The 21,420-nt window shown below is 50.9% G+C and overlaps 1 protein-coding gene and 1 pseudogene across 2 annotated transcripts; both read right to left on the reverse strand.

Moving 5' to 3' along the window:
• Positions 1-974: 974 nt before the first annotated feature.
• On the reverse strand, positions 975-20,299 carry LOC142000799 (olfactory receptor 52B2-like). 2 transcript variants are annotated; one of them, XM_074975406.1, is made up of 3 exons: positions 20,213-20,299; positions 16,494-16,631; positions 975-1,941 (listed from the first exon to the last, which is right to left on the reverse strand). In XM_074975406.1, exons 2-3 carry the CDS (start codon positions 16,598-16,600, stop codon positions 975-977), a joined length of 1,074 nt encoding a protein of 357 aa, XP_074831507.1. In that variant the 5' UTR covers positions 16,601-16,631; positions 20,213-20,299. The 2 variants fall into 2 exon arrangements, with proteins under 2 accessions (XP_074831507.1, XP_074831591.1); XM_074975490.1 differs by lacking the exon at positions 16,494-16,631 and having other exon boundaries at positions 20,213-20,238.
• LOC142000736 (ubiquilin-1 pseudogene) lies at positions 8,582-10,087 on the reverse strand (annotated as a pseudogene).
• Positions 20,300-21,420: the final 1,121 nt, after the last annotated feature.

A 21,420-nucleotide genomic window follows, 5' to 3' on the forward strand; every position in this document is an offset into this window, starting at 1 on the left:
GTCCTTTGGGGTCAGGAGAACCTTTTCTTTTATATGATGAAATCAGATTTTCAGAATTTATCATCCTATGTTTGACAGGTGTGTCTGGATGGAGGCCTGAGGCTGGATCACTTTAAGGGAACTGCATTATTTGGGCTTCTGAGTAACCAGGGAGATGCTGTAGACGCTGTTTTGGGCTGGCTGGGTAAATCTAAGTTTTGGAATATCCAACAGCCTTTGGGGTTTGTCTGCCCCGGTCTGTTTGCAGTTCACCCTGATTGAGTGACCTCAGCTGGCTCCCACGGGCAGCATCGTCACGCTACAATAGAACCTCAGAATTATATTTCATATGTCTACAAGAATGATACATTTATACAAATAGGATGACCACACTCAATAGATTATAAGCTTTGTAATGATATCTTACAAGAGACCTTTCGCATGAAGCATATTCCAGTTACATTATATTCACACTCATTAGCATATTTTCATAGAATCATATGGAGTGCAACGTCACAAATCAGTTAACGACAGTGTCACAAAACATACACAGAGCGGGGCTGTACTCAGACTGCCAGGGCCTTCTGGCTTGTCCCAACATGTGAATGCTTGACTTTGCAACCTTAATAATGTTCTTTTTAACATTGTGTTCTGCACGTTCTATCGATCCGTTTGTTCTCTTTATAATAATTTCTAAGAAGCTCGTCATCTGAGCTCCTGTAGTTCGAGAAGCTCAGAGGAACAGCTATTTTCGATTTGTAGAGCACTTTGATTGACAAGTACAAAATACACTCAGCCCGCGGTGGAATTAGAGCAGTATGGGGAAGCATCAAATGAAACGACGTGTATCAGGAATGGTAGCCTGCCAGATTCAGCTTCATTATGTGATGTCCTGCCTCGTCCCACTGCATTTCTCTACCCAACATCATTTCAACCCAATTTAATTTCTAAACAGACTCTTTGGCAAGTTTCATGGCTCAGCCCACCTGCCACATTCAACGCGAGAAGATGCGGTTTGCTCCTTCCCACACCTGTTTGCTCCTCACCCCATAAATGATGGGGTTCAGCATGGGGGGGATGATGACATAGAGGTTGGCCAGTAGGATGAGGGTATGGCGGGGGATGTGGCGGCCAAACCGATGGGTGCTCCAGGAGAAAAACGCTGGGGTGTAAAACATCAATATGACACAGACGTGGGAGCCGCACGTGTTCAGAGCCTTGAGATGGATACCCTGGGATGGCAACCTAAAGAGAGACCTGAGGATGGAAGCGCAGGAGACTGCAATAAAGAAAGCATCCAATCCTGCTGATAGGAAACCAGCTGCTAAACCATACCAAATATTGACTGTTAGGTCCCCACAGGCCAGCGTGGCCACACCCATGTGCTCGCAGTACGTGTGAGGCATAATATTATGTCCACAGTAGTCGAGCCGTTTAAGGAGAAAGATGGCTGGGAACATTATACAGAAGCTCCTGGTTAGAGCGGCCATGGCTATCTTCCTGATCACGGAGTGCGTTAATACAGTTGTGTACCGCAGGGGGTCGCAGATGGCAATGTACCGATCAAAGGCCATGGCCAGTAGGATGGCCGACTCGGTAATGAAAATAAAATCAATGAAGAACATCTGGGTGAGGCAGCCCCTGAAAGAGATCTCCTTGGAGATAGACCAGAAAACACTTAGGGTTTTCGGCACCGTGGTGGATGATAACAGCAGATCGGCCACTGTTAACATGGAGAGGAAGCTGTACATGGGGTCATGGAGACTCGACTCTGTTATGATGGTGAATAGGAGGACAGAGTTCCCGAGAAGGGCAACAACGTACATCAGACAGAAGGGGATGGAGAGCCAGATATGCACCTGTTCCATGCCTGGGATGCCGACCAGCACGAATGTAGCGGGGTGGGAGCTCGTGGAATTGATCACTGACATGGTACGATGCAGGCCACGCAGGCTCCCCGGCCTGTGGGGGAAGACAAGAACAGTCGCTGTCAGAATCGCTAAAATTACAGAGTTCATTGCCAGTAATGTTCATTAGCAAGTCCCCCTTCCCCCATTTGGGTGAGCTGCGTTCTCAGGGTGTATTCTCTATTTGCAAATAGTCAGTGACCAGTTTGAATGAATGTTGGATGGTGGTTTGGTCATGGGCTGTTTCCTCCAGCTATTCACTACTCATTATCTGAGCTCTGTGATTGGCCACTGTCACAGACCCACAGGATCCTGCTTCGCCCCCAGCTTTGGAACCCCTTCAGCATGCCAGACCCCAAGTGGTCTCCCTCTTCCTCTGGAGTAGGTCATTCAGCCCTCCGGCTTCACACCATGAGCTCTGCCCAGCAAGTCCAACAGAGGCAGACAGACCCCTGGGAGACACTGGTCATAGAATCATAGAATCACAGAATATCAGAGTTGGAAGGGACCTCAGGAGGTCATCTAGTCCAACCCCCTGCCCAGAGCAGGACCAATCCCCAACTAAATCATCCCAGCCAGGGCTTTGTCAAGCCTGACCTTAAAAACCTCTAAGGAAGGATTCCACCACCTCCCTAGGTAACACATTCCAGTGTTTCACCACCCTCCTAGTGAAAAAGTTTTTCCTAATATCCAACCTAAATCTCCCCCACTGCAACTTGAGACCATTACTCCTCGTTTTGTCATCTGCTACCACTGAGAACAGTCTAGAGCCATCCTCTTTGGATCCACCTTTCAGGTAGTTAAAAGCAGCTATCAAATCCCCCCTTATTCTTCTCTTCCGTAGACTTAACAATCCCAGTTCCCTCATAATAAGAAGGTCCATGCTGCCAGGGTTAATGCCCTTTGCCCAGCATTTGCAGTGACACTCAAACAGCATTGTCAAAACAGTGGGCTTATTCCTGATCCCCAATGTGGGCCCCTCGACCCTACTGCGATACAAAACATACTCCGAATCATCCCCTAAGGCTCTTCACCCCTGTCTTCTGGAGTGTGGCACGGGGCAGGAGCCAGCCCAGCATCTGTGCCATACATGGTGGTGTGCACTGTCCTGACATCAGAGATGGACTCGCTCCATACGGTCCTGCTCCAGGCAGAGGAATCGCCTAGCTAAGGTCTGAGCAGGTGACTCCGCTGACCCCATGGAAGGACAGGTCCCATCCCCCTCCCGGGGATCCTTACCTCTGTCGGCTCAGGGCATGGCCGGGTGTCCCGGGCAGTGAGGCCACATTAGACTAAACCTGTCTGGGCCAGTGGCGTCTCCCAGCTCCGAGCCTAGAAGCTGCATTTCCTCCAGCTACAGATTCCGTGCCCCTCCCTCCAATCACATCCTCACCCCACCAGGCCCTGCTGAACGCCCGAGAACTGCTCCCGACCCAAACGGCTAAGGCCAGCGACTCACCGGACTCCTGCCCCAGCCGGGGAGGAGGAATCTCCGCCCGTGATCCGGGTGCGGAGCAGCAGGTGGTGGGGAATCCACACGGACGGGGGCTGGCACCGGGATATTCATAGTGCTACCCTGGGGATCCCAGCGGGGGCTCCGAGCCAGCAGGGAGCCCCAGGGACCTGGTCTCTGTGACTCAGGTGGTGAAGAGCAACAGGGATTTAACCCTTCGTTTCTCTGTGCATTTTTCTGCATTAGCATTATCGGCATGATAAGTCTGCCCTCCTATAGCTCAAGGTGCTTTCTCGTTGAACCGGGATCCCATTTCCGTATCTGATGGGGCTGTGCTCAGTGACCCAGGAGGTCCCTTCCAGCCCCACACACCAGCCCCCCCGTGCAGGAATGATCGGCCTGGTTAGGCGGTGACAGAGCCTCAAGCCCTGGGTTGCTCATCAGCCGCAGAACGGAGACCAGGGATCTCTGCCGAGTGTGCTGCATGGCTCTGGCTTGGCAAGGGTGTCCCGAGCTAGGCTGCTCAGTCAGTGCTTCGAGCCCAGTCCTGCGGTCCCTGGCAAGGTAATCAAAGCGGGAGCATTTTATACCCCTCTCGACAGCTGCCCCTGCAGAGGCAGGTCGCCCAGCAGGGCAGCCTCAGGCCCTCTGCATCGGGTGTGGCATCTCACCCACGGACCGTTACCACTTTGCAGCAGCGATCTGCGATTTCAGTGGCTCTTTAACTTTTCTGCACCCACAGGCGCAGAGCAACACAGGTGATAAAGGGTTAATCCTGTGGAAATCCCAGTAGCCGGTTTTCTGGTCGTCAGCTGGTTCTGGAACCCAGCAATGGATTTATCGGGCCCCTGGTTCCCGGGGCTACTGGTCCTCCCCGAGAAATCAGCAGAGACCTAGGGGAGGTTTGGAATGGAGTCTGCTGGAATTTCTACAGAGCAAGCAGCCACTTGCACTGCATGCCGCAGGGAGGCTGAAATCAGAGGAGAAGAGACGGCGTCCTGTGCTTGGAGTGGGTCACTGGGAGCGAGGACTCCTGGGTTCAGCTGGTATCAACCAGCTTCCCAACGGGCATGGAGCTTTGAGAGGCCAGTCTGGATTTCTCCAGAATTAGGGAGTCATCAGGTGGCCGGAATATAGCTGAGTAAATCAACTAATCGCTCACTCACGGCTCTGCTGTTGGGCAATTTTAGGCAAGACCGTTATAATCTGTTAGCCAACCAGTGAAATCGGGGTGCTAACCCTTGCCCACAAGGAGTTTCATCGGCCGGGTTGCTGTAGCAGTGTCAGTCCCAGGATATTACAGAGACAAGGTGGGGGAGGTGATAACTTTTATGGGACCAGCTTCAGCTGGTGAGCTTGTCTCCCTCCCCACCTTGTCTCTCTCAGAGTCGTGTGGCGAGGAAAGGCACCTATGAAGGCCTTGATCAGCAGCACACTTAAGCGCATGCTTTACTTTAAGCATATGTTAACTCTGTCCCCATTCAGTAAAGTACTTAAGTATATGCTTAACTTTGAAGATAATCATAGAATCATAGAATCATAGAATATCAGGGTTGGAAGGGACCCCAGGAGGTCATCTAGTCCAACCCCCTGCTCAAAGCAGGACCAATCCCCAATCAAATCATCCCAGCCAAGGCTTTGTCAAGCCTGACCTTAAAAACTTCCAAGGAAGGAGATTCTACCACCTCCCTAGGTAACGCATTCCAGTGTTTCACCACCCTCTTAGTGAAAAAGTTTTTCCTAATATCCAATCTAAACCTCCCCCATTGCAACTTGAGACCATTACTCCTCGTTCTGTCATCTGCTACCATTGAGAACAGTCTAGAGCCATCCTCTTTGGAACCCCCTTTCAGGTAGTTGAAAGCAGCTATCAAATCCCCCCTCATTCTTCTCTTCTGCAGACTAAACAATCCCAGCTCCCTCAGCCTCTCCTCATAAGTCATGTGTTCCAGACCCCTAATCATTTTTGTTGCCCTTCGCTGGACTCTCTCCAATTTATCCACATCCTTCTTGTAGTGTGGGGCCCAAAACTGGACACAGTACTCCAGATGAGGCCTCACCAGTGTCGAATAGAGGGGAACGATCACGTCCCTCGATCTGCTCGCTATGCCCCTACTTATACATCCCAAAATGCCATTGGCCTTCTTGGCAACAAGGGCACACTGCTGACTCATATCCAGCTTCTCATCCACTATAACCCCTAGGTCCTTTTCCGCAGAACTGCTGCCTAGCCATTCGGTCCCTAGTCTGTAGCGGTGCATTGGGTTCTTCCGTCCTAAGTGCAGGACCCTGCACTTATCCTTATTGAACCAATTAGAAACCCAGGCCTGGCTCATGCAGCTGACTCAGGCTCCAGGAACCTGAGCCCAGATGTCTACACCACAATGAAACAGCTCCTTCACCCGAGCCCTGGGGGCCCAAATCAGCTGGCCTGGGCCAGCCACAGGGGTCTAATTGCAATGTAGCCATACTCACTGGGTCTTAAGTGTGTACTTAGAGCAGGGGTGACCAACCTGTGGCTCCGGAGCCCCCCACGGCTCTTCAGGAGTTAATAAGCGGCTCCTTGTCTAGGCACCGACTCCAGGGCTGGAGCTACAGGTGCCAACTTTCCAACGTGCTGGGGGGGTGCTCACTGCTCAACCCCTGGATCTGCCACAGGCCCTGCCCCCACTGCACCCCTTCCCCTGAGCCTGCCGTGCCCTCGCTCCCCCCCCCCTCCCGCCAGCCTCTTGCATGCCACGAAACAGCTGATCGAGAGGTGTGGGGAGGGAGGGAGGGGGAGGTGCTAATGGGCGGGGCTGCAGGTGAGCAGGAGGTGCTGGGAGTGTGGGGGGGAAGCTGATGGGGGGCTGCTGACATATTACTGTGGCTCTTTGGCAATGTACATTGGTAAATTCTGTCTCCTTCTCAGGCTCGGGTTGGCCACCCCTGGCTTAGATGGATGCAAGCACATATTAAAGCTCAGACCATGCTTAAGTGCTTTGCCAAGTTAGGGTCTAAGGGCAAATAATCACAAAGGGCCCACTGTAAAGTCCAGTGAAGTCACTGGGAGGGTTTCTAGGGACTTCAACGGACTCTGGCTCAGGCCCCAAATCCACCTTGCATTTCGCTCAGCCCCCTTCCCGCCTGGCTGGCTTCTGAGTGAGGCATGCAGGAAGGCCAACTGCGGTGAAAGCCCCGGCGTGCGATACGCGAACCAGCCTCGCCAGCCAAGCAGCTGCCCCGGGAGCCTAGCCCAACCCTGGTGTTCAGAAAGATGGTTTCTCTCCGCGAGGGAGCGATTGGAAAGGGGCTGTGAACACTGTGCTTTCCCAAGGAGCAGTGAGGCAATTAAGCTAACATTTTAACCAAGCTCCGAGTATAAATCTTCCTAAGGAGCTGACTAATGCGGCATTATGTACGAGTTGAACCGGCACGCGCTGTGGAGCTGGTGACTGATTGACCAAGTGGTCCTTTTCCTCTCTTTCCCAAACGTGCGCAACCTGTGCAAAACCTGCCCGAGGCCCCTGAGTCCCCCGCAGAGCAGGGCTACAGCCAGGGTTGGAAAATACTTCCACCTCTTTTGCAGGATAGCTGCAGAGTCTGACAAAGGGCCGGATTGATTTCTAGGCGTACGTGAGCGTTTGTTCTATGGCTCAATGCCGTCCTTTTCAAACTGGGCTCCATAACCCAGTCACCTCCGTCCTCTACATGCCAGCCAGCTGGTCTTTTAGAGCCACGGAGCACCAATAGCCGCTGTGTAGGTGAGTGGGACCACTCCTGTAAGTGAAGTTACTCGTGTCCTCAGGCATTAGCAGGCCATGAGCTCCATGAACTGGACAATTCAGCAGCTGGTGTGCTGAGCCCATGGCCCATCACGCTGGCCAAGAGTGTCTCATTTGTTCCTGGCATGCCCCCATCTGTCTGTCTGCACCTCTCCTCCTATACTTCTTGTTCTGTGTTCGTACAGTGCCTGGCACAACGGGGACTTAGTGCATGGCTGGGATTCCTTGGCGGGAGGGTAATACAAATAGATAACGATAATTAATAAAACAAGACACACCACGCAGGGGTAACACACAGGGCCCTAACTCAGCAAGGAGCTTAAACGTGCACCTAACTTTAAATGCATGGGCAGCCCCACGTGCTCGCAGTTAGGCGTGTGCCGATGGACCTCGCTGACTTGGGCCCCAGGGGAAGGAATGGGGAGGAAGAGACGGGGAGCAGGGGAGTAACAGTGTTAGGAGTCGTGGGTAACACACATGCAATGAACAGTCACAACAACGATGTTTTCGAAATATAAATAAATACGTGTTGTGTAGTAGACAGAGAGCCGGGAACGTGGGCCTGGTTCAAGGCCTAAACCACAGCCAGCGAAAACTTACGCTACAAGCAAGAGTCAGGCCCCGTCAAAAGCAGATGCTTCCCTAATCCCGGCCAGTCGGCGTCCAGTACCCGAACTCGGTGCTAGGATTGCTAGAGCACACTGAGCAGGTGAGCCCATTCCAGCAGGCCAGCACAAGAACGCCCCAGCCTCGCACACGATAAGACGGTTTGACAAAATATCTTGTCTGAAATATGAGGAGTAAAAGTACAAAGACAGGTGGTGAATAGGGAGGTTTCTGCTTTTCACAGGGCCTGACCGTTGCTCAGAGCGTAACTTTTGCTGGCTTTGGTTCAGGCTTCAGGCCTTGCACAAGGCCCGTGCTTCTGGCTCTCTCTTCCTACTACAATTGGTAACTGATTATTATTAGAGCTGGTCAGAAATGTTTAATCAAAAAAAAGAATTCAACCAAAAATGACCTTTTTCCTCCACCTTTGTAGGTGTTCATCAAACAGCTGCTAAGAACCACCAGGAAATGGTTTCCTCCACCTTTTGTTCTTGGAAAATAAAATACATTTTTTTTGGATAGCTCTAATTTTTTCTTCATATCACTTTATTTGCTTCTGATGCAGGAAACCCCTTTTACAGAGGAAGCTTTGAGCCCCACTGCGGCGACGGCTGCTGCTCTCCTACCTTAGGCAGAGTGACACGACCTGGAATGAAATAAACAAAAATGGGGCTTGAAAGATTTACGGCCTTTTTCTCAGAAATCATGGTGTTCTTTTCGGTGTGGGTTTTTTTCGTGTTAAGCGACAGCCGTGCTGGGAGCCCAAGAGCCTGTCCATTGTCGCCTCAGCGTCGTCTCTTGCTGCTGGCAGAGCTGGTGAATTTGCACGGCGGCTTGGGAAGCCCATTGCAGTCAGCAGCTCCAGCTGCTCGTCAGAGATTTGGGGCATGCTGAGGATTTGCTCCAGCTAGGGCCTGCAGCATCTGCTGAACAGTGAACTCCTGGTTTGGCGCGGCTGAGGCTGGCTGTGCAGCTTCCTTGAGCCCAGGGCTCGGGGGCGCTCTCCCTGCCGAGCCTGCCGTGGGCCCCGACCCCGCTAAAGGAGACAGGAGCTGCAGTGGGATGCCGGGTTCTCCCATTGCCAGTGCCTGCAGCCTCTGTTGAATCTGTGCCAGCGCTTGCATTTCTCTAGAGCCCGGCATGGCCGCCAGCTCCTCCGGGTGCCAGATTTGCTGATGGAAGGTGGGGAGGGGCTGCATCGGGGGCTGCCCAGCTGTCGGGGGGCTCTGCGGCAGCGTCTTTGCCCCCAGGTCGGGGTTCAGGCCGAGCGACTGCTGCACGCTCCTCGCACCGGGCCCGACCAGGATGTCCTGCACAAGCTGTTTGACCGTCTGCTGCAGCAAGCCCTTGATGGCCGTTGAGAGGGCGGCGGTGCTTCCTGGGTCTGGAGTGGGTCCGAAGCAGCTCTGTGCTGGGTAGTCGCTAATGCTACGGCTGCTGCTGGTGTCACTGGGGGAGCTGGAGGGCGGAGTACAAGCCGGGGGTGAAGGAGCTCTTCTTCTTCTACTCAAAGGGGTCTGGCTGCTGGTGAGGGATGAGCTGCTCCTCAGAGAAGCAAATGAGTTCCCCGCAGCCTGTGTCTGTGCTTCCTTCCGCGTTAAATCGGGGTGATCCCTGCTCACGTGCTGCAAGGCACGGCCTCCGCCCAGGATGCTGGCCAGAAAGCTCAAGGCCTGGCTGGGGTCCTTCATGATTTCCCGCACGGTGGCTGGGCTCCGCGCGAGCTCCAGCATGAGCCGCAGCATGTCAGGAGTGTTCAGGAAGTGGCCAATCTCCGGGGTTTTCTGGATCACTTGCTGCTTCAGAGGATTGTCCGTGATCAGCTCGGTCATCAGGTCAGGGTTGGAGAGCCGGCTCTGAATGAAGGGGTTCTCCAAGAGCTGGAACATCATCTCGGGGTTGGACGTGAGCTGGCTCTGAAACTCGGAGAAGTTGGCCGTGTTCAGGCCGAGGTTGCTGACAAGCTCCTGCAGGCCGGCCGTGCCGAAGGCCACGCTGCTGGCAGAGCCCGGCCTGGAGAGGCAGCTGTTCTCCAACTGGGTGGCGGCCGCACCCTCCGGGGAGCCGGCGCACTGACCCGGACACTCCTGAGGTCTCCTTTGCGACTGGACGACGAGGTAGATGGTGGCGTCATCCTGGATGCCATGCTGGCTCAGGGTCTTGTGATCTTTTAAAATCCTGCCAGCAAATATCAGCACGAGCCGGTCGGTGGGAGAGGAGAAACGGGTGGAGACGCCGGCCTTAAACTCCTTGATGAGCCTGTCCTCGGGCACCACAAACTCCTCCTTCTGCCCAGGAGTCTTGACTGTCACCCTGATGAGCTGGGGAGTGGCGGCAGCTTCTAGACCAGCTCCAGGGACTTCTCCGCTTCTGACCATGCTTAGTGGGATGGAGCCTCAATAACAGGACATTTGCAAGCTTTGGCACAGGGATGGGGCCGTGAGGCAAAGGACACAGCGTCTTCTGCTTCCCCGCTGCTGGCCCCCTCTCATCATGGGCCTCTGGAGAGGACCAAGGGGGAGACCTCCTCGGTGTCTCCAACCAAGGCCCAGGCTCCCCTGCTGCTCTGCTCCTCTGCTGACCTGCAGCAGGTGTTGGAGCTGCCTGCAACCTCCTGTGTCTGCACTGTGACATCACGGCTGATGCCATAAGCTGCCATGGCACCCGTGGGTGATACCAGCCGTTTCCTCTACATTAACCCCCACGCAAGCCACTCGCTCTGAGAACCTCAACGTGGCAATTTCCTGGCAAAGGCCCAAATTCTTCCCCGGTGGCATAAGTAGATGCAACTAGACCAAGGGCAATGGAGCTGGGTCTTCGCACATCACAGGTGAATTTGGCCCCAAATTTGTAATAATCTTAGTTCTACTAATAAATAATTCTGGGATCCTTACTCAGTCTTTACTCAGGCAACTTCTGTGGGGAGGGAATGGAAATTTCTCTGTCATCCATCACTTTTACCCAGCACAAACTTAAAATGTCATTCTGGGCTGGGTTAAATCCAATTGAAGTTGCGGGAGTGTAGCAGCCGCCTTTCATTCAAGATGAATGTGAAGAAGTGAGTAAGCTCCTTTATTAACCAGGGAACTGAAACAATAGCAGCCACCACCCATCACACAGGCTAGGCTTGAGTAGAGGCTGAACTGTGTGGCCCAGTGGGTTTTCCTGGGTACTGATACAGCAAATGCAGATGGAACTGAGTGTGTCTGAGTGTCTCTGAGAGAGACACTGCAGCAAGGCCAGTGAAGCTGGGAAAGAAGGCAGGAAGGAAGCACCAAATTGCTCCCGAAGCGCTGGTGGAGTGGCCCTGAGAAAGGTCAGAGAGAGCTTTTTGGCAGAGTGCTGGCAGAAAGAGGCTTGGAGCTGCAAACAAGGAAACTATCCTTAGTTCCTCCTGGAGTCAAGGAACAAGGACTTTGTACCTTCTGTGTAAATAAACAGGATTCCATCAAACAAATGTGTGACTGCATCATCAGGTTTGCCTCCTAACAGAAACAACTTGCAGGGCCCCAAACTTTGTCCAACCGCTTAGGCCAAAAGGGGTAACAATATGAATAAAGTTTTACTGCCCTGACAAGGGAACCAGAGGGTCTTACAAAAAGCCATGATCCAAACTTGAAACACACTTAGCAGCTGCAGACAGCCAGACCCTCCAGTGGTGTTCATCAGCAGAGCTCCATTGAGACTGAGCTACACCAGCTGAAGGGGAGAGGATGAGACAATGGGTGGACAAATGTTTCCCAAGAACCCACAGAATAGTTCTTGGAGAACTTCCCGTCTCTAAATCCTTCAGCTTTCCAGTCAGCTCCTTCTCCGTGCTGCATGTCCCTGCTGGAACTCCTTGCGTGATCTTCACAATTAGCACAGCCATGTCCTATAAGTCAATGTATTGTCCCATCCCTAGAAAAACAGACCCCTGGGCCCATAAAACATGCAGCACCCAGCCAGCCTGGCCCCTAGGGAATCCAATCCAGCTGCCCAAACAAACCCCTCCTCAGGGCAAACCCTGACTCCCCGAGAAACCCCCAGCCTCTCCCCGAACCTGTAGTGACTGCCACAACTCCCCCAGGAGGAGGGACTGGACGAGGCCTTCAGGGGTTGGCCAGAGAAGGAAGCTTGTTGAGTGTGTTTCTGCGTGTTCCTGCCCCACGGTTAAGCTGCACTGACGTCTGCCAGTCTCTGAGCGGGTGGTTGAGACACGTTTCACTGCCATTCGCCCCACTTCGACCCTGAGGGGTGCCCTCCCAGGACAGGCACCTGTCCCAGACCGTCTTTCTCAGGAGGCCCATGGGGGGTCTCTAAAACAATGGGGAGGATGTGGGTCAATTCCTGGCTCTGCCACCAACTCCCTGTGTGGCCTGGGGTGAGACCCAGAACCTTGTTTCCCCTTCTATGAAATGGGGAATAAAATGCTGCCCTACCTCGCTGGGTCCCAGAAAAAAAGCCTCTTAGTAAGACAGCAGCCACGCCACAGGGGTGACCAGGGACCTGAGCAGCGAGGCGTGGGGCGGGGTAGAGCTGTCATTCAGATAAGTTCCCCCTCCTGCTCAGCAGCTCCCCAAATCCTTCTTGAGAAGTGGGTTGGATTCCCCCCCAACGTCCGACCCCTATTTCCCATTGGGTTCACTTTCCTCCACCAGCATTGCAATAGGATCTAGAGATTTTCTTCTGAGCCAAGCCAGGGTCGGAGCCCAGCTGGACATCACTGGGCAAGGAAGGGGATTGGATTTCTTTCGGTAAATGTCAATGTCACACGCCAAACCTGACCAAAAAATATTTCCATCTATAATAATGGAAATTGGCAGCCAGGCAAGAAATATGCTGCTTGAGAACATATGAGAGTTCAATTTAAGGTGATTTACTGTGTATATTTTCACACATGATGTCGACAATTTGGGTTTTAATGGCTATAAAGATTTAACTGTTTGAATCTCAACATGGACTGTCATTGAATAATTATTGTCTCATCCCCCCTCATCATTTCTCGCAACTGTGAAAATTTATAGTCTTGAAAATCAAAAAGAAAAATGCTTCGAACCCGTAGCTGTGCACAACTGCGAAAATTTCAATCAATGAAGCTAGGGAAAAAATGCTTAAAAATAAACATTGAGCTTATCTGCTGAAATGATACAAATAAAAAATCCCATTCTGCCAAGTGTAAACATCATCCATCCTGCCCTCCCACACAGCAGCGTCAAGGCCCTGGTGCCCGCCTGAAACCTGGATGAACTACGGTTTTAAATTGAGCCTAGATCTTAACATGAGTGATAGCCCCAGAGCATGTGACCGAAAAGAATGCGATCCTGAGCAAGAGGGACTGGTTGTGTTGGACTTCTAGTGCCCCTGGAAATACCAGTGTTATTTCATTTACAGTTTGGGTTAAAGCAGTAGAGACAAAGAAAACACAGTGAGTTGGACACCAGGTGCAGTAAATAATCAGTTTCTTTAGTTTATTGTGAAGAAATGCAGCTTAGAACGAAATATGGGAAAATGAGATAAGAAGGAAACCTTGGGAAGAAAGGGGCCCAGCCATGAATCTTCTCCTACCCAGACCTGAGGGCAAGGTTCACCCCTAAAATTCCCTCACCTGGCTTTAGCTAAGGTCCAATAACTGGCAACGACACCTCTTGTGTGTTATAGTGCATAAAAAGCCAGGTTTTTCAGGGGTTCTTTGTCAAAGCTTTTCCTTACCCCTCTGGAGAGCACCATGATGGAAAGGTAGCTCCTGGGCCTCATCCCGTTGGTACTCATAATTGTACGCTGGTGGGCACAGAATATAGACGCATATGTTTATGTTAGTACATTGGGTATAATTATCACCAAGTGGCCTTTGAATTACATCAAGGAAAGTTTGTGTGGCAGTTCTGCTGTGGTAAACCTTGATAAACATACTAGGAAAATAAGTCCCAACATCTCCTTTGGTGTGTCTTTGTCTCAAACGGGCCTACATAATCTAGAAACACACGTCCCGTTGGCTTACAGTAGCTTTGACTTCCAATGGGGCTGCTCCTAAGTCACTTAGGTGCTTGTGAAAATCCCATCCCAAGGGAACCAAGTGCTTTTCGCCTCTGCTTGGCCCCAGAAGAGGGAGGACCAGAAAGGGGCTGGGCTGCCATTCGAGCAGCTCTCAGCCCCGTATTGTAATGCTCCAGGGGTCCGCAGACAGCCATCCCACTGCTGAAAGAGCTGCCGCCATCTTGTGTTTTCCCGTCTCTGTGAGGCAATCATGTCTGGCCCCTCCATTCCCTTACCCCAGAGCAACTTCATTATGGGCCACATCTAACCCCTTCCCAGCCCACGTTCCCATCTCACCAGAGCCGCCGGGCATGGCCCAGAGAGTTTATCAGCACCACAGGAAGGAACCTTCCCTTCAGAGGCGCTGCCATTCTCTCCTTACTTGGGGGGCAGGGGGAAATTGATGGCAGCAGGTCCACCGCCTTGCCCCATAACCCTGATGCAGAGGGACCCTGCACATGGCACAAAGATGAGGTAGATCCGGGTGCAGACATCTTGCACCAGATCTCTGAACCATGCCTCCAACAGAATGGAACTGGGTTCACCTTAGACAGGCCCCTTCTGCCCTATAAGGGGATGGGCCAGGATTTGCCTAGATCAGCGGAGGTTTTGGCAGATCTAGCACAGAGGGCATTGAAACAATTGGGGGCATTCATGCTCTAAACATAAACCCCAGCCACGTTCACTCTTTGTAGGTTCCATGGGCCTGATTCCCTGCCCAGCTCCTAGTAATTCATTTGCTCCTCTGCAGAGTGCGTGTGAAACATTCTCCCTAGTGTTTCACACCTATTTTGTACACAGTAACAATACCATGCTCTTACATCATGCTTTTCAGTGGCAGATCTTGTACTACAAAGGAGGTCAGTAGCATTATCCCCCCTTTACCAATGGGGAAACTAAGCCACAGAGCAGGGAAGTGACTTGGCCAAGATCACCCAGCAGGCCAGAAGCAGAGCTGGGGATAGAACCCAAGTCTCCTGAGTCCGTCAAAAAAAGATATCAAATTAGTTTGACAGGCTCTAGTTTCCATAAACTCATGTTGATTGGTATTAATTATATTACCCTTTAATTCTTTATTAATCAAATCCATTATCACCCATCTCCATTACCCAGGATCAATGTCAGAATGACAGGCCTATAATTACCTGGATCATCCCCTTTGCCTTTTTTTTTTTTTAATTGGCACAACATTCGCTTTCTTCCAGTCTTCTGGAACGTCCCAACATTAATGGTCCACTGAGCGCCTGAGACAGCTCTTTTAAAACTCTTGGATGCATTTTCTCTATACCTGCTAATTTTAAAATGTCCAACTTTAGTAGCTGCTGTTTAACATCCTCCAGCGATACTAATGGAATGGAAAGAGTGTTGTCATCATCATATGTTATGACTATTATCCGTATCCTAGTAACACCTGAGGACTCCAATCAGAGATCTGGGCCCCACTGAGCTAGGCAGTCTCCTGCTAACACAAAGACAGCCTGCACCTCAGAGCGCTGACAGTCTAAGATTAAGGCAATGCACAACAGGTGAATAAACAGACAAATGGGAGGGAAGGGGTGGACAGACTAACAGTAGTGACAGGTATGTTTATATGCGATCACAGTCACAGAGATCTTGGCAGTCCTTGCTATTTTCTGAATGTTCTGCATTTGATCTGTGCTGGAGGGGAGTGTCTGATGGTTCATCTGAGCCACAGGAAGCAAACATCATGGGAGGAACCTCCAGTGATGAAAAGACCAGATGAACCCGTCTCCCATCTCCTGAAAACCCGCCTTCAAAGCAATCTGGTTTCATTTCGAAGGAACCTGCTGGTGAGGTTCGTTGCTCAGGTCTCGGCCCTGTGGCGGCACTCACTACCAATTGCTCATTCCCAGTCTGCGTCTCTCACCTTTATGTGCAGGTCAACATCCCCTCCCCCAGCAGAAGCAGTGAAATCCCCAGGCCTGGGAGACCATGCGGGTCACTCGTTCCCGGATTTGTCTCGTTCTCACCCCGTAGACAATGGGGTTTAGCATGGGGGGAACAATCACATAGAGATTGGCCAGTAGGATGTGAATGTGTCCAGGGATATTGTGGCCAAACCGGTGAGTGAGGAACGAGAAAAAGGCCGGCGTGTAGAACAACAGGATGACGCAGAAGTGGGAGCCGCAGGTGCTGAGAGCCTTGAGCCGGGCGTCCTTGGACGGGAGCCGGAAGACGGCCCTGAGGATCAGCACGTAAGACACAGCAATGAGCATGACGTCCAACCCCGACGACAGCAGAGTTGTGGTGAACCCGTACCAGATGTTGGCTGTGATGTCGGCGCAGGCCAGCCGGGCTATGCCCATGTGCTCACAGTACGTGTGAGGCATTACGGTGTGGCCACAGTACGGCAGCCTCTTCAGGAGGAAGATAGGTGGGAACATTATACACAACCCTCTGAGAACAGCTGTCACAGCTATTTTCCCTATCACTGAGTGTGTGAGGATAGCCGGGTATCTCAGGGGATAGCAAATGGCAATGTACCGGTCAAACGCCATGGCCAACAAAACGGTTGACTCTGCGATGAAACTAAAATGGGTAAAGAACATCTGGGTAATGCAGGCGTCAAAAGAAATCTCCTTGGCACTAAACCAGAATATGGCCAGCATCTTGGGCACGGTAGTCGTGGATAACATTAGATCAGCGACCGCCAGCATGGCCAGGAAAAGGTACATGGGCTCGTGGAGGCTGTGCTCTGTTATGATGATGAAGAGTAAAACCAAGCTGGCAAAAAGAGCAACAACGTACATCAGGCAGACAGGGACGGAGATCCAGATGTGAGACTCTTCCATGCCCGGGATGCCGGTCAGGATGAACGTTATAGGATCAAAGCTGCTTTGATTGAGAGCCGGCATGGTGGGCCCTGGGTTTGAACTCACACTGGCTCTGTAGAGAAAGACAAATGCAGAAATAACTCCTCTGATTAGCTAGGACTCACACAATCGTTTTGGACCAGACATAGCTTCGCCCCTTACAAACATCTGTTTCTGAAATGACTCCAGTTAGAAGATGTTTAAAAAGCAGGGACTTAATTCATGAAGGAATCTCTCTCCCTCTTTTGAAATGGACTCAAGAAGTAAAACCACTAACCAGCTAGTTCCCTGCCATTCACCCTCTTTAATTTTAGTGCTAAGGGCTTCTTCTCTGGCTGTGCAGTTATAATGGGCCAGATCCTTTCTGACTTTGCGTTGAAATATTGCTGCCCATCACCGTAGTCTCTGTGCACTCGGATCCTACAAACACTTACACGTGGGAGTAACTGTGCTCCTGAGTAGCCCCGTTGAAGCCAATGGACCTCCTCACGCACGCACAACTCATAAGTGTAGAGCTACCCCAGTGCGTCACTCTTCATAGGATTGTGCCCTTGCTTAGCAAGGATGCCTGGGCTGGTGTTTCCCAGACTTCTCAGGTTTTCGTATCCTCCATACACATCCGAAAAGGGTCTCCGTGCTGCCAATGATAGGCCTGTACACTATAGCTCCTACTACAGCTATGCCAGCTGACCTCCCCTTTTGGGACCCCTGGGGAAAGGGGTGGTGACTCAGGAGCTGAGAAACACTAAGCTAGTGGACAGGGCTTGAGCACATGGGAGACTTTGATTCAATTCTCAGCTCAGCCGTCCTGGGTGAGGCATTTAATGTACCTGTGCCGTAGCTACTCATCTGTGAAATGGGGACAATGCTTCCTGCCGTCCGGGCACAGAGTGAGGGGAACAGCCCATTCTCCACCTCGACAGCAAGAACAAGGGCCAGGGAACTGCCCAGGGAACTATATTACTTTCTGACCGGCTGACAGCCAATAGCACAAACTACAAGCAAGCGGTATTTGGTGTCAGGTGCGTGAGGCCATGCTAGACACACAGGCAAGGCTGTGTAATCACAGCCCAGACAAGGGGCTTCCTTGTCTTTTGTTTTGCTTTTCTGCAGGTTTTTCAATTGCCACAAAGTGCACAGGGCCACCAGGGCATGAAGGGTGATTCTGCTACGGGAGCGTGCATTGGCCATTGTCTGGATCAGCATTCGAGAAACCAAATGCACTCAGCCCAAGAGCCAAGCCCTTTCTTTGCTATTGCTCTCCCCCATATCCCAGCAAGGACATCTGGACTTGGTGTTAAAGCATAAGAACAGCCAGACGGGGTCTGAACAACAGCCCATCTAGCCCAGCATCCTGTCCTCCAACAGGGCTGGTGCCAGGTGCTTCCCAGGCAATGACCAGAACAGGGCAATTATCGAGTGATCCATCCCTGCTGTCCACTCCCAGCTTTTCCCAGTCAGAGGTTTAGGGACAACCCAGGCGTGGGGTTATGTCTCTGACCATGCTGTCTGATAGCCTTTGATGGACACGTCCTCCAGGAAGTTATCTCATTCTTTTTCGAACCTTGTTATACCTTTGACCTTCACAACATCCCCTGACAAGGAGTTCCACAGGTTGACTGTGGTTACTTCCTTTTGTTTGTTTGAAACCTGCTGCCTATTTATTTCATCAGGTGACCCCTGTACGGAAGCTGTTCCATACCCCTAATCATTTTTATCACCCAGCTCTGTACCTTGTCAATCCAATATATGTTTTTGAGATGGGGTGATAAGAACTACACGTAGTATTCAAGGTATGGGGGACCCATGGGTTTGTGTCGTGGCATTATGACATGGGGAGAGGGGGAAGGAGTAGACATTTAGTTTGAGCCTCTATTATGGTATTTTTAAAGAGTTTCCAGGCAGCTGGCAGGAATTTCACTGTTCCTTTTCGTTTCTGTGCAACTAGCTTCCCCATCTGTGCGTAGTTCGCCTTTTAGAAGTTAACGCTGCTGTGGCACGTTTCTTTGGTATTTTCTGCCCTACAAGGACGTTAAATTTAATTACATTATGGTTGTTATTACCAAGTGGTTCATCTATATTCACTTCTTGGACCAGATCCTATGTTCCACTTAGGCCTAAATCAAGAGTTGCCTCTCCTCTTGTGGGTTCCAAGACTAGCTGCTCCAGGAAGCCGTCGTTATGGTGTCTCAAAACTTTATCTCTGCATCCCGGCCTGACATGTACCCAGTCAATTCAGGGATAGTTGAAATCCTCCAGTATTATTGGGCTTTCTGTTTTTGTAGCCTCTTTTATCTCCCTGAGCATTTCACACTCACCATCACCATCCTGGTCAGGTGGTCGGTAGAATATTCCTACTGCTATATCCTTCTTATTCAAGCATGGGATTTCTAGCCATAGAGTTTGATTCATTTAAGATTTTTACTATATTTGGCTTTCTGTTTTCTTTCACACATAGTGCCACTCCCCCTCCCCTCCCCCAGCACGACCTACTCTGTCAGTCCTCTACATTTTTTACCCTGGTATTACCCTGTCCCATTAATTATCATTGCTCCACCAAGTTTTTATGATGCCTGTTATATTGATATCCACATTTAATACCTGGTGCTACAGTTCATCCACCTTAGTATATAGACTTCTAGCATTTCCACACAAGCACTTATAAAATCTGCCAATATTTCCTTGTCTGCCTTAATGTGATGGAACAGATTGTCACTCTTTTTCTGTGACTGTTTCTCTTCAGTTTCTGCCTATATTTCATCAACTTCTATCTTCTCTTCTTTACTAGGATATAGAGATCCTCCCCTAAGGGATGTCTCTTTCCGAACCACATGCTCCTCCGCACTATTCGGCTTTCCCCCAGCCCTTAGTTTAAAAACTCCTCTGAGACCTTTTTAATTTTACACTCCAGCCATCTGGTTCCCTTTTGGTTTAGGTGAAGTCCATCCTTCCCGTGTAGGCTCCTCCTTTCCCAAAAGGTTCCCCAGGTCCTAATAAAGCTAAACCCTTCCTCCCTACACCGTGGTCTCATAAACACATTGAGACCCTGCAGCTCCTCCTAACTGGCCCTGCGCGTGAAACTGGAAGCCTTTCAGAGAATGCTACCCTGGAGGTCCTGGATTTCTCTCTCTTATCTAGCAACCTAAATTTGGCCTCCAGGACTTCTCTCCTATCCTTCCCTGTGTCACAGGTACACATGTACCACGACCACCAGCTCATCCCCAGCACTACATATGAGTCTGTCTGGATGCCTTGTGAGGTCCGCAACCTCTGCACCTGGTAGGCAAGTCACCATGTGGTTCTCCTGGTCATCACCAACCCAGCTAGCTAGATTTCTAATTATCAAACTGAAAATGCATTATGAAGTCACATGCTGAGCTAAGTCAGGAAAAGCCCGGAGCTACCCTCCCAGAAGGAGACCTTGCATTTGCCCACTTCTTTGACAGCCAAAGCCTGTTCCCTTCATGTTCATGGAGTGTAGAATCATACAGGGCAGGAGGTAGCCAGCTTGCAAACCCCACTGAACTAAGTCCTATCCTAGAAGTGCCTCTCAGAGGAGTCATTTGTCCCAGCTGAACATTTCCGACCTTAGAACATTTTTTAAAATAACTTTGAGCTGCCCCTAAGCCCAAACGTTTAATGCAAAAGACTCACCCAGGCTTCTGTGCTGGCTGGGAACGAAGACTCTGCACCTGTGATCCGGGCGGGGAGCTGCAGGTGGTGGGGAATTGCCACTGACTGGGGCTGAGACGTGGGGATATTAACATTGCCTCCTTATGAATCCCAGCAGTGAGCCTCAGGCAGGCTCCTGGACTTGCTGAATCTTAAACTGCCTGGTGCATTAAAGATTAACAGGAACTTACCCGGTCAGTTTGGTTCAGCCATTTCCTGCTTTTCCATCATTTGCATTACAAGTGGTTTTACTGACCCAGCCTGCATGGGCCTGAGTGGCACTTGTGCTGACCACTTAAACCAAGAACAACTGACACAGAGCCAGGCACCGAAGACCATTAAGAGCTTCAGAGCTGGGCTGGCGTTTTCAAGGCCTGGTGTCTCTGCTACCTAGGATACAATTTACCCTTTAGTCTTTGCATTACCAGCAACACCTCCAAACACATCATCTACGTTACGCAGATGTTGCTCTGTGGGTCTGGCTGTGGCAAGGGTTTCTGCCAGTGGCAAAACCCAGAAGCCTGCATTGTTTCTCCACACGTTAGCATTCCACTCTGAACTGGCATACGCTGAATTACAGCCACGTTTCTGGTGAAGCCCAGAGAGGCCAGAATCTCAGAAGTTAGTATTTATTTATAGTGCATTATTATTCAGACAGCATTTTAAAGGGGAATGACACTGACAAATGACAAGCAATGTCCCAGCATCCCAAACCATAGCTCTATCTATTTAGCTTGTCCAAGGGAAGGTTAAGAGGTGACTAGATCATGGGCAACAAGTACCTTCATGGGGAAGAAATTTCTGAGAGTAGGTGGCTCTTTGTTCTCCTCTGCTCCGGCTCAAAGAGAAGTTATGGGCTTGGCGTAGAAAGGGCTAGGTACGATTCTATGGCCCACACTATGCAGGAGCTCAGAGCAGGTGGTCACAGGGGTCATTCTAGCATTAAAGCCTATGGATCTCTCGGTCCCCGGCCTGAGCAGCTGAAATAATATTGATGCCCCTTTTCCTTTATAATGCCACCTGGCAACCAAGAAACTGCAGCATTGGAGGGCTACATTTTCAGAAGGGCGTGTGCCCCTCGCACGCCTGGCCCCAGATTTTCAAAGAAGCTCGGTGCTAGTTCTGGTAGAAAAATGAAATACGTCTTGCACAAAAAATGTTGAAAAAACCCTGTCCCTTTTTTCTCAGAA

The sequence above is a fragment of the Natator depressus genome, chromosome 1, assembly GCF_965152275.1.
Source record: "Natator depressus isolate rNatDep1 chromosome 1, rNatDep2.hap1, whole genome shotgun sequence".
In the NCBI taxonomy this organism is placed as follows: Eukaryota; Metazoa; Chordata; order Testudines; family Cheloniidae; genus Natator; species Natator depressus.

Coding starts and splice junctions, on each gene's coding strand:
- LOC142000799 (XM_074975406.1), bottom strand. CDS start 16,600: ATGCCGGCTCTCAATCAAAGCAGCTTTGATCCTATAACGTTCATCCTG. Junction 1,942..16,493: donor TCCGTCCCTGTCTGCCTGAT/GTACGTTGTTGC, acceptor CTTCCCCCACAG/GCCGGGGAGCCTGCGTGGCC.